Source organism: Hyla sarda, chromosome 8 (assembly GCF_029499605.1).
Source record: "Hyla sarda isolate aHylSar1 chromosome 8, aHylSar1.hap1, whole genome shotgun sequence".
In the NCBI taxonomy this organism is placed as follows: Eukaryota; Metazoa; Chordata; class Amphibia; order Anura; family Hylidae; genus Hyla; species Hyla sarda.
The window spans coordinates 132,758,478-132,772,289 of NC_079196.1; the positions used below are offsets into that span (position 1 = coordinate 132,758,478).

General features: G+C 41.9%; 1 protein-coding gene across 3 annotated transcripts in view; it reads left to right on the forward strand.

Annotated features, from left to right (window-relative positions):
* Positions 1–13,812, forward strand: part of LOC130284872 (glutaminase kidney isoform, mitochondrial-like) — a 1,293,621-nt gene that overhangs the window by 214,648 nt on the left and 1,065,161 nt on the right. For all 3 annotated transcript variants that reach the window (XM_056535756.1, XM_056535754.1, XM_056535755.1), the window contains exon 4: positions 6,472–6,601. In XM_056535756.1, the coding sequence (XP_056391731.1) occupies positions 6,472–6,601 (130 nt within the window). The remainder of the gene's footprint in view (positions 1–6,471; positions 6,602–13,812) is intronic.

Here is a 13,812-nt window from a genome sequence, read left to right on the forward strand (position 1 = left end):
GCTAAATATATACCAAAGGGGAACAAATATAAACAATTAAAACTAAATCCTACATGGCTGACACATGATGTTAAAAGAGCAATAAACAACAAAAAAATAGCCTTCAAAAAATACAAATCTGATGGGTCAGCTATAACATTTAAACAGTACAAGGAGCTTAATAAAAACCAAATCTAATTTGCTTTTATGAAGAGGTGAGTAGAAGCCTTGACAGAGGAATGGCTGTGGATATAGTGTTTCTGGATTTTGCTAAAGCGTTCTGTCCCTCATAGACGTCTGACAGGTAAGTTAAGGTCTTTGGGTTTGGAAATTTTAGTTTGCAACTGGATTGAACACTGGCTCATGGATCGTACCCAGAGAGTGGTGGTCAATGATTCGTACTCTGATTGGTCCCCGGTTATTAGTCGTGTACCCCAAGGTTCAGTACTGGGACCGCTGTTGTTTAATTTATTTATCAATGATATAGAGGATGGTATTAACAGCTCTGTTTCTATCTTTGCAGATGACACCAAGCTTTGTAGCACAGTACAGTCTATAGAGGATGTGCATAAGTTACAAGATGACTTGGATAGACTAAGTGTCTGGGCATCCACTTGGCAAATGAGGTTCAATGTGGATAAATGTAAAGTTATGCATCTGGGTACTAATAACCTGCATGCATCGTATGTCTTAGGGGGGATTAAACTGGCAGAGTCACTGGTAGAGAAGGATCTGGGTGTACTTGTAGATCACAGACTACAGAATAGCATGCAATGTCAGGCTGCTGCTTCCAAAGCCGGCAGGATATTGTCATGTATCAAAAGAGGCATGGACTCAAGGGACAGGGACATAATACTCCCCCTTTATAAATCATTGGTACGGCCTTACCTGGAATATGCTGTTCAGTTTTGGGCACCTGTCCATAAAAGGGACACTGCGGAGTTGGAAAGGGTGCAGAGACGTGCGACTAACCTAATATGGGGCATGGAACATCTTAGCTATGAGGAGCGATTAAAGGAGTTACAATTGTTTAGTCTTGGGAAGAGACGTTTAAGGGGGGATATGATAAACGTATATAAGTATATTAATGGCCCATACAAAAAATATGGAGAAAAACTGTTCCAGGTTAAACCCCCCCAAAGGACGAGGGGGCACTCCCTCCGTCTGGAGAAGAAAAAGTTTAGTCTCAAGGGGCGACACGCCTTCTTTACCGTGAGGACTGTGAATTTATGGAACGGTCTACCTCAGGAACTGGTCACAGCAGGAACAATTAGCTTTAAAACAGGATTAGATACATTCCTGGAACAAAATAAGATTAATGCTTATGAAGAAATATAAAATCTCATCCCTTCCCCAATATTGCGCCACACCCCTACCCCTTAATTCCCTGGTTGAACTTGATGGACATATGTCTTTTTTCGACCGTACTAACTATGTAATTATGTAACTATGTAACTATGTAACATCAGATCCTTACAAACAGGACAGGGATGTCCGCGCATGATTGAACATAAGAAGATCGTCCATAACAATAAAAAAGAAGATTTATGTTTCCTAGGACTTGCAGTTGTAAAGATACAAGCAGATTGAGGGGATAGGCACAGGCGATTATTGCAGAAGGAAACAGAATTAATACTTAGGACAGATGCACTGTGACCGCTCCGTCTGAACGAGCGGGGAGACCTGAGCGTCTTTGCTCATTAACAGCTGGTGCATGATTAAAGCTTTCTCTTACTGAGTGGCGTATAGCAACGCTCGGGAAAGATTAGTGTTTCGCTTTAATGAAGATATGCGGCAATATAGAAATTACTTACCACCTGAATTATCAGTATGTGTAAGTAACCCCAATTACAGTTTTTATGGTGTATTATGCTTCATATATCAAGTTGTTTTTAAAGGTGTTGTACTAATAAAGTTTTTGTATATAAGGGAGGGGTTAAGGCAAACGTCAGAGGTCACGACTAAGCGCCCTGTGTAGCGAGAAACGGCCCGTCGGCCATGTGTTGTCTGTAACCGGATGTTATCCTAATAAAGACCAGCTTACCATTTGGAAAAGAGGCATCTCATTCTTTGGATTTTGGTACCTACACATGCTTTTACTTTCAAGATAGAGCACCATCCAATGTAACAACTGGACTGACTGTGTACTGCTCTGGATCCCAGATGTGCTTGGATAGGAAGAGGCAGTGCCGACTCTATGCTGTTCCTTGCAGGACTACACTAGATACAAAATGCCTGCAGGAAAGATTCCATGATCTGTTGCCACTACAGTGAAGTTTATGTAATGTATACATGACCCATGTGAGGTCCAATTTATGGGAGGCATGAGGCACTCTATCAGCATCTATATTGACCAGGGGATCATCATCTGTATCCTCTGTGAGTACATTATTCACTTTATATATGGGTTTCTTAACACCATTTATTAAAAGTTAAGTTGTATTACACTTCTCCCCCGTCTTATACCTGTTTATTTTTTTGGGAGTCTTTATTATCTAGGTGGGTAGACACCTTACTTATCTACGAACTAGTTAAGGCATGTACTGCCATGTGCTTCCATTCCATCATCTAGAGCTGGACTCCACAATGATTACTAACAGAGGTCCCCCAGACCACAACCTGATCAAAAGGACAATAAATCCTAATAATGGGGTTAGAGCCTAAGCCCTCACTTCATTAATTGTCAGTAGGCATGATGAAAACTGCCAAGCACTGTACTTAGATGTCTACATCACTGCTATAGACTGAAAAGAGCCACAGTGACCCCCACCATTTAAATGCCTTCTGAGGCTTCCAGTGTGAAGATTGTATGTTTATCACCTATTCCATGCATCTTTCAGATAAAACTTTAACCCCTCAAGGACAAAGGGCGTACAGGTACGCCCTTACGTCCTGGGACTTAAGGACCGAGGGCATACCTGTACATTCAGCAGGCATCCCCTAACAATGCCTGGGGGTGGGGGGTCCTGACCAATCGGGTCTCCAATGACCCGGAAAAAAAGGGTGATTGGTGCTGACAGCACCAATTACCCATGCCCAGCAGGAGTGAGGCTGCATGTATCCTGCTGCTTGGTGATCTGGGCAGGCTGGGGTCCCTTACCTGTCCAGAGTGCAGCGGGGGTCCCTTAAGCCAGCAGTGGAGGCGGCAGCAGTGGCAGAGATGGAAGGATACAGCAGGAGGTGAGGCCTGCTGTTGTATTAGTACAACTCTCAGCATGCACAGCCAAAGGGTATGCTGGGAGTTGTAGTTAAGCAACAGCTGAAAGCACAACCACAACTACCAGAATGCCCTTTGGCTGTTTGTGCATGCTGGGAGTTGTAGTTTTTCAACAGCTGGAGGCACACCAGAGTTAGGTTATAGACCTTAACTCAGTGTTTCACAAACAGTGTGCCTTCAGCTATGGCAAAAGCACAACTGTAAGCATGCACGGTCTGTCAGTGCATGCTGGAAATTGTAGTTTTGCAACAGCTGGAGGTTTGCGGGGGTTTACAGTGAGTATCCCAATGCAAGTTTGAGCTGTGGCAAATTTTCCACCGCAGTTCAAATCCCCATGTGAATGTACCCTAAAAATTCTACACTACATTACACCTACAACCCCCCCCCCACCCATTAAAATTAAAAACGTCTTGTACGGCACTGTTTCCAAAACGGAGCCTCCAGCTGTTGCAAAACAGCAAATCCCAGTATTGCTGGGCAGCCATTGACTGTCCAGGCATGCTGGGAATTTTGCAACAGCTGGAGGCACCCTGTTTGGAAAACACTGCTGTAGGGTATTTTTGGTGACAGAGCTAAGCACCATGTTTGCATCCAGGTCCTCCCCAATACAAATCTAATTTAGGCTCCAAATGCTAATGGCGCGCTTTCGCACCAGGGCCCTGTGGTATTTCAAGGCAACAGTTTAGTGCCACATATGAAGTATTTTTGTACTCTTTCGGCTTTTTCTCCTTTTACCCCTTATGAAAAGGAAAAGTTAAGGGCTACACCAGCATATTAGTTTCAAAAAATAAAAATATTTACACTGATATGCTGGTGTGGCCCCATACTTTTTATTTTCACAAGAGGTAAAAGGAGAAAAAGACCCCCAAAATTTTAACCCAATTTCTCCTGAGTACGGAAATACCCCTTATGTGGAGGTAAAGGGCTCTGCGGGCGCACAACAGGGCTCAGGAGTGAGAGAGTGCCATGTTCATTTGAGGCCTAAATTGGTGATTTGCACATGGGTGGCTGATAGTTGCAGCAGTTCTGACATAAACGCAGGAAAAAAAATAACATGTGACCCCATTTTAGAAAGTACACCCCACAGGTGTCTGACAGATTTTTTGGAACAGTGGTTCAAGAAAATTAAAAATTAAATTTTTCATATGCACAGCCCACTGTTCCAAAAATCTGCCCAATGGCGCTCATTCTTTTCTGAGCCCTGTAGTGTGCCCGCAGAGAACTTTACATCCACATATGGGGTATTACCATAATCAGAAGAAATGTTGTTACAAATTTTGGTGGTCTTTTTCTTCGATTACCCCTTGTTAACATGAAAAATGTGGGGTAACAACAGAATTTTTGTTTTTCATTTTCACATCCCACTTTAAAGAAAGTTCGTCAATTACCTGTGGGGTTTTAAAGGGGTTTTCCACCATAAGGTGATTTTAGTACTTACCTGCCAGAACTGGGTATTTCCCCTTGGAGTTTGTTCTCTAAACTACACATCCGACAGTTCCATGCTTGAAAGTTTGAGGTCCCTTTCCTTCCTCCCATACATCAGCCACCCCACCCATTGAAACATACTGTTTTCCAACCAGAGGGCCTACAGCAGTTGCCAAATTGAAGCAGGACTGGCTCCCTCTGATCACCTGACTAGTGATGTCAGTTCGCGATGCACTGCAACCTGGGAAATCCTGAGACATGAGTAATTTTGTTTGCTGTTAAAAATAAATATTGGGGCGGTATTCACAGAAGAATTGTGAGACCACCATCACATACAGGTACAGACACTATATTATGAACTACACTAACTTAACAGCCCCTGTAGCATAGTCAAAAATATTCTGGAATACACCTTTAAGGATCACTCTACCCATTATTACGCTCCTTGAGGGGTGTAGTTTTCCAAATAGTGTGCCATGTGTTTTTTTTTTTTTTGTTTGTTTTTTGTTTTTTGCTGTTCTGGCACTGTAACCCCTTGTGAAAATGAAAAATGTGTGGTAACACCAGCAAAAAAAACACACATTTTTCCTTTTCACGTCCTACTTTAAAGAAAGTTTGTCAACCACCTGTGGGGCTCAATGTACAATTTGTTACATTCCTTGAGGGGTGTAGTGTCATGAATGTGGGAAGGCATGGAGAAGTGAGCCCTAAGCTGTCCCTAGAAACACTCTTTCTGCCTACTTGCCCATCCCCCCTAAATGATTGATCAAAACTGGTCGCCGGTCCCTTCCTGTGCTAAAGTGCAATGCTTCAATGTCAACATAATAAACAATACTGTACATAGTCGGGGACAGGTCAGAAACGTAACTGGAATACAACCAACAACAAGATAAACCAGACGGGATAAAAATACTAACAAAGCAGGATTTAGCATACTGACATACAGTTCAGAAACCAGAATCAAGATAAACGGCAGATATGAATAAATTAACAAGACTAGATATGGAATAAATATACAGCAGACAAAACCAGGAGATGCAGGGGATGAAAAGAGTAACTGAATGTAAAACTCTAAATGGGTAAGGAAATATAGAACACAGTTCACATTGGACACAGAACAAAGAACACTCTACACAAACAGATACAACTTCAGAGGACACAGATCAATGTTAAAGTACAGAGGACACTATAGATCAATGGTAATGTACAAAGAACACTCTAGATCAGTAATCATAGTTACATAGTTAGTACGGTCGAAAAAAGACATATGTCCATCAAGTTCAACCAGGGAATTAAGGGGTAGGGGTGTGAACACATCATGTACATTATGATCTGTGCATTTACTAAAAACACTAAGGATCAGAAATCATGAACTCACAAGATAGAAACAAGAAAAATATCAAAAGCCAAGCTCCATAACATGGAAGAATACAGGAACTACAAAACCACATCCATGTGGTGACATCCAGATAGTGTTGCTTGGTGGTGTGCAAGCCAGCAGTGGTGTGGACAGGAACCTTGGCAGAGGTCCGTAACAATATGAGAAGAGTAAACTGTAGAAAAACATTGCAGCGGTGCTTCCACTCAAGAAGGTCAGGATACAAGGAGTATTTGGTTTCAATAGCTCCTTTATTGAAAACTGAATAAAAATAACAAAAAAATGTAATAAAATATCACATAGAATGGCAAAATGCGTTTCGGGAGGGTAAACTCCCTTGATCAATTGAAGAGTGAAATGTCAGGCGAGATGGAGCATAAGCACAAAATGAAGGTCTTTTTATAATAACCTTTTTTTTCATATTCCTAAAAACTTCTTTTCACATAAACATTTTGATTTCTTTTTATCTTAGGTGTGTTCAGAGTAACATTGTGCTACTAACACAAGCATTTCGAAGAAAATTTGTCATACCTGATTTTATGTCCTTTACATCACACATCGATGAACTGTTCGAAAGCGCTAAGAAATTATCAGGTGGAAAGGTACTGAATCTCCTTTTTGCAACTTTTATTCGCATATTAAAGGAGATCTGTTGTGCAATAAAACTTATCCCCTATCCAAAGTATAGGGGATAAGTTATAGATCGCGGGGGGTCTGAGCGCTGGGAAAGGGGGCATGATGCGACGGCCGACACACCCGCTCCATGTACCCCATATAGATACATGGAGGGGGCGTGTCTGCCGCGGCTTTCTGTTGGGGACGAAACTACACTTCGTGCAGACTGCCGCGTCCCCGTCCAGGAGATCCCGGGGGGCCCCAGCGCTCGGACCCCCCGCGATCTATAACTCATTCCTTATCCTTTGGATAGTGCATAAATTATTTTGCGCTGGAATACTCCTTTAAGTGCTGCTAATAACCATGTTTTATCATGGGTCTGTTCTTTTATTTACACTGTCCAATTATCATTACAGTCGCTTGGAAGCAAGCAAATTTTTACCATAAGTGACCTGTGTAAATCATTACCAATATGCATATTACCAGAGATCGATAGTCCCACACACTTGATAGTTTTTGTTTTTTTAAAGTGTACTTTCAAAGCTTAATAGATTTATAGCTATTGTTCAGTCAGTAGTAGCGCTTCTGAGTGTCAGAAATAATGGTCATTACACATTTATGATTTATGGTAAAATAAAATATATATTATGTGACCTTTGCTGAAAATATTTTTAATGGGATGCAATTTACATGAAATATTTCCAGATACCCAGAGTTCTTTGATGTCAGTAGCGCTAGACAGTCATGTTTTAATATAATATAAAAATGTAAATATAAAAAAAAATGTGTGTGTGTATATATATATATATATATATATATATATATATATATATTGGTTACAGTTAATAAATATTAATGCATAAATTAGTGCTTCAACAAACAATTATTTTTATAATCTATTACACACTGCCGTTGCTCTCCGTTGAGAACGGCCATCAAAGTCTCTCTTTCCCCCCCCCTGACTTTAATGCCCATTCTCATGACTGGGAGCAACAGCAAACAACGGGTCCCGGCGGCTCCCTTTTACTATTATGGGGGCCGCTGGGATTATGGGGGCCGTTGGGCTCCCTTAAGAATAGTGGGAGAAAAAGATGGCCCATGCAGTAATTTTTCTCCCGCTATTCTGCCCGGCTCTCCCAACGGCAGTGTGAAAGAAGCCTTAGTTGGGCAAATATATATTTTTATTACCCGCATTTATCGGAGTATAACACACACTTTTTAAGATAAAATATTAAGCTATTACCCTGCCTGCGTGTTATACGTTGATAAATCCTAGTCTGGTCCCGGCAGCCGCCGCTGGTCACGGTTTTAAAGTCATCTTAAACAAGCAGCTGTTGCTGTGGCCACTTTAAATCAATTACCAGTGGCGGCTGACGGGACTCATAAGTGATGTCTTTGATGCCACACTCAAGCCGCCGCCTGAACCATAGCCATCCAGAGCGCTTAAGCCAGTAAGTGGGGCAAATGTGTGGCGTGAGGGGAGGGGGGGCAGGGGGAATCATTGAGGGGAAAGATATGGCACAAGGGCTGATAAAGTGGGAGGTTAAAGGGGTTATCCGCCATAAGGTGATTTTAGTACTTACCTGCCAGACAGTAATGGACATGCTTAGGTAGGGCTAAATGACTATGTTGTGAGATTACCATAACACTGTGGCTAGATTTTTGTGAACTGGTATTTCCTGTTTGAGTTTCCTTCCTTGCCTACAAATCCCATAATTTCCTCCCTCCCACACATCAGCCACCCCACCCACTCAAACATAAATTGGCTGCATCCATTCAAAAGACCTGTGTTTTTCAATCAGAGTGCCTACAGCTGTTGCAAAAATACAATTAGTTGCAGATTGATCTCTCTCCCACCAAGCGATCGCTCCGATGCTCTCATTAACTCCCTCTCAACCTTTGGTACAGAGGCAGTTTTTGTTAGGGGGAGCATGTGATGCTTCCTATAGTCACCTTACCCCTTCCCTATTGTTGCCTGAGCTTCCAGAGGACTATGGAAGAGTGACTGAGAGGAACTCGGACTAGCTTCCTCTCACTAGAAAGAACGGACTTTGATGGACCTTAGGACATCACTATTTCCACAGTTTGTGCCCCACAGTTAATGTTGTCCAGTGACTTAAAGCTCCTTGTTGGATATCTTATTAAAATACCTTTATTTTCTGTTTTCATGACACATTCTGCACAAGGTACTAATTCTACACACGGTCCACCTTCTGCACAAGGCACTAATTTTGCACAAAGCACTATATAGGGAGAGCAAATTAACCTTTATTGGATTATATCCCAGACTTACTGTTACCTGTATTGTCTTTACCCCAGTGATATTCCTTCCTATAAAAGGAGACACTTGTCCCTGAATAAAGAGAGATTGATTTTTATACTTGAAGACTGGTGTTGCCTGATTCTTATGTTCGAGGTTGCAATAATCTCTAGTTCAGCCTAGGGATCTTGCCTGTGGTATGCTGGGGCTTGTTGTCTGGAAGGAGAAGTCGCTCTTGGAAGAGGGGGACACTGAGAGGTCCCTGGTCGGTCCGTCACAATCTACATAATTTTATTTTTCTGTGTATGTTATACACCACTGAGGAAGGGGTTCTGATCTCATTTCCAATACCCTGAAACGCGTTTGATGAAAAAGACTGTTGCAGCTATTGTTTTGTTTCATGACCCTTATTCACACCGTGCGTTACCACACTGGATATTTATCCTGGATGCAAAAGGGTTAATCACCTTCAGCACCGGCCTCATCAGAGTTCCGGATCATAGCAAAGCAGAATTATCCCACCACTAAGGTCCGTTGCCATTGGTAGACCACCACTGCTAATCACAAGTCATCTCCATCTGACGGAACGACCAGTCTCGGTCAGCTGACGTGCAATCAGCTGACCGCCGATACTGGAAGCTCACCAGCGTTTAGCCACAAGGAACATCTGAGATGCCGGCAGGCGCGTGGCTGCCTGACAAAATCAAGTATCGCTGGTTGGAGCTCCGGTGCAGGATCCGCAGCCCCGACGTGGAGCGGTGAGTGGCACATAGTGCCAGACAAAGTCGTTAGCATTTTTCGTTATAGACTTGTGTTTTGTCCATCTAATTAGCGAGTGGAAGTGTGGAAACTAGCGGGAATTGCTTATGCTCACATATACGTGTTGCTATCTATATGGAACTGTGTATCCCGACATCTTGAGCCATAGAACTGTATTTTTCTATACCCATATGGAATCTAGTTGAAATTATTTTACAGGTGGATCCATTTGTTAAAGGAGACCTCCAGGATAACAAAATTATGAAAAATTCACACCATTATTAAAAGTGATATAATTTTCCAATAGACTTACATTAACTGTCCTGCATGCTTTCTCCGGTACTGCGGTAGTATAGGGGCATGTGAACTCTGTTTTTCGACCCCTATTCACTTCTATTGCGGCGGCCATCTTGTGGTCGAATTTAACTTCTTCCCAGCATGCTGCGGTGCTGATCTGTGGCTCTCGTCCCTCAATACAGCCACTCCCATCTATTGAATATTCACATTTGCCCAGCCATCATTGGCTGAGCGTTTTTTTTCCTTCTCCCTGATCCCCTGTCCAATGGCTCACTGCTCACTGCCAATCGGGTTTCTCCCCAGACGCATGCGCAATGTAAACAAGAAAATCTCAAACTCCGAGACTTCTCCCGCAGCCCTGCGCAATGCACAGAGGGCATAACAGAACGGAACGCAGGACAGAACAATGGTGGGGGGAGGGGCTATGTTACTGCACAGCTTGATTGGCTGATTATAATCACGAGGGGTTGTGACGAGACTTGGCTAGGTGTGGTTAGCTTTAGGGGTGTTTACTGTGGGCGTGCATATTAAACAGATGGGAGTGAGCAAGAGCAGGATGGTGGTGAAATTCTTACAGGAAGCGAACGCAGGGAATTATGGGACGTGGCGGCCATATTGATGACGTCACAGGCACTTTTGGCCGTGATTCTGAACGAACGGCTGGACAGATTTTTGCAAAATAAAGCTTCATTTTACATAATGGAGTTATCTTTTAAAGACCTTCTGCATTTGGGTGGACATTATCACCTTTCAGGTGGACGTTTACATTGCAGGTGGACACACATTCTTTTCCCCTTGTAGGTGGATACCCCACATTATTGGAAAATATATTGTTATTCTATGATTATTCTATGATTTTTCTATGACTGTGTTTTAGGTTATATATTATTTGGTTACTTTAATCGCAAGGGCCCTGCGAAAAATTTAAAAATATTTAAATATTTAATTTAATTTGTATTTATGTGAATACATTGTGAATTTAGGAGAGAAATACATTTTCCCCTCATTTTACATCTATATTTACTACACTTGCATTGATTTCCATCATATACCCCTGGTGGGTAGAACACTGAGGACTGTGAATATTTGATTACATTTTTTGTATATTTTTCCCTCTTTTTGGGTGAGAGGGTCACAGTTAACCTTGTGTTGTGTGTATTGTGAGCTCCACTTTCTTTATATACATATTCTACTTTATGTTAGTGGTAAAATTTTGCGAATACTTGCATAATTTCTTGGTAAAAATTACAATATTTGATGAAAAAATGTTAAATTTAGCTTTTTTTCGAACTTTGAAGCTCTCTGCTTAGCAGTAAGGAAAATAGAAATTCCAAATAAATTATATTTTGATTCACAAATACAATATGTCTAATTTATGTTTGCATCATAAAGTTGACATGTTTTTACTTTTGGAAGACATCAGAGAGCTTAAAATTTCAGCAGCAATTTTCCAATTTGTGAAAAAAAATTCAAAATCGGAATTTTTCATGGACCAGTTCAGGTTTGAAGTGATTTTGAAGGGCTTTCTTATTAGAAATACCCCACAAATGACCCCATTATAAAAACTTCACCCCTCAAAGTATTCAAAATGACATTCAAAATCTTCATTTTTTACACTCGCATGTTCTTGTAGTCCCAGTTTTTGAATTTTTACAAGGGGTAAAAGGAGAAAGATCCTCTCAAAATTTGTAACCCAATTTCTCTCAAGTAAGGAAATACCTCATATGTGTATGTCAAGTGTTCGGCGGGCGCAGTAGAGGGCTCAGAAGGGAAGGAGCGACAATGGGATTTTTGGAGAGTGAGTTTTTCTGAAATGGTTTTTGGGGGCAAATCACATTTAGGGAGCCCCTATGGTACCAGAAAAGCAAAAAAAAAAAAAAACATGGCATACTATTTTGGAAACTACACCCCTCAAGGAACGTAACTAGGGGTACAGTGATCCTTAACACCTCACAGATATTTCACGACTTTTTGTTAAAGTTGGATGTGTAAATGGAAAAAAAAAAATCTTTTCACTAAAATGCAGGTTTTTCCCCAAATTTTACATCTTTTTACAAGGGGTAATAGGAGAAAATGACCCCCAAAATTTGTAACCCCATTTCTTCTGAGTATGGAAATACCCCATGTGTGGACGTCAAGTGCTCTGCGGGCAAACTACAATGCTCAGAAGAGGAGGAGCGCCATTGAGCTTTTGGAAAGAGCATTTGTTTGGAATGGAAGTCAGGGGCCATGTGCGTTTACAAAGCCCCCCGTGGTGCCAGAAGAGTGGACCCCCCCCACACACTTGTGGCCCCATTTTGGAAACTACCCCCTCACAGAAAGGGGTGCATTGAGCATTTACACCCCACTGGCGTTTGACAGATCTTTGGAACAGTGGGCTGAGCAAATGAAAAATTACATTTTTCATTTTCACGGACCACTGTTCCAAAAATCTATCAGACACCTGTGGGGCGTAAATGCTCACTGTACCCCTTATTACATTATATGAGGGGGTGTAGTTTCCAAAATGGGGTCACATGGGGGGGTCCATTGTTCTGACACTATGGGGGCTTTGTAAACACACGTGGCCTTCAATTCCGGACAAATTTGCTCTTCAAAAGCCCAATGGTGCTCCCTCTCTTCTGAGCATTGTAGTGCAACCGCAGAGCACTTTACATCCACATATGGGCTATGTTCTTACTTAGAAGAAATGGGGTTAAATTTTGGGGGGCTTTTTTTCCTATTTTCCCTTGTGAAAATGAAAAATTTAGGGTAACAGCAGCATTTTAGTGATTTTTTTTTTCATTTTCCCATCCAACTTTAATGAAAATTAGTCAAACACCTTTGGGGTGTTAAGGCTCACTATACCCCTTGTTACGTTCCGTGAGGGGTGTAGTTTCCAAAATGGGGTCACATGTGGGTATTTATTTTTTTGCGTTTATGTCAGAACCGCTGTAAAATCAGCCACCCCTGTGCAAATCACCAATTTAGGCCTCAAATGTACATAGTGCTCTCTCACTCCTGAGCCTTGTTGTGCGCCCGCAGAGCATTTTACGCCCACATATGGGGTATTTACTTACTCAAGAGAAATTGTGTTACAAATTTTGGGGGTCTTTTTTTCCTTTTACCTCTTGTGAAAATAAAAAGTATGGAGCAACAGAAGCATGTTAGTATAACATTTTTTTTTTTACACTAACAGGCTTGTGTAGCCCCCAACTTTTCCTTTTCATAAGGGGTAAAAGGAGAAAAAGCCCCCGAAGATTTGTAGTGCAATTTCTCCCGAGTACGGAAATACCCCATATGTGGCACTTAACTGTTTCTTTGAAATACGACAGGGCTCTGAAGTGAGAGAGTGCCATGCGCATTTGAGGACTAAATTAGGGATTGCATACGGGTGGACATAGGGGTATTCTACACCAGTGATTCCCAAACAGTGTGCCTCCAGCTGTTCCTAAACTCCCAGCATGCCTGGACAGTCAGTGGCTGTCCGGAAATGCTGGAAGTTGTTTTGCAACAGTTGAAGTCTCGGTTTTGGAAACACTGCTGTACAATGTGTTTTTCATTTTTATTCGGGGGTGGGGGGGGGCAGTGTAAGGGGGTGTATATATAGTGTTTTACCCTTTATTATGTGTTAGTGTAGTGTTTTTAGGATACATTCACACGGGCGGAGGTTTACAGTGAGTTTCCCGCTAGGAGTTTGCGCTGCGGCGAAAAATTTGGCGCAGCTCATACTTGAAGCAGGAAACTTACTGTAAACCCGCCCGTGTGAATGTACCGTGTACATTTACGTGGGGGGACAAACCTCCATCTGTTTCAAAACTACAACTCAGAGCATTACTGACAAACCGTGCATGCTGGAGGCACACTGGTTGGAAAACCTTCAGTTAGGTTCTGTTACCTAAC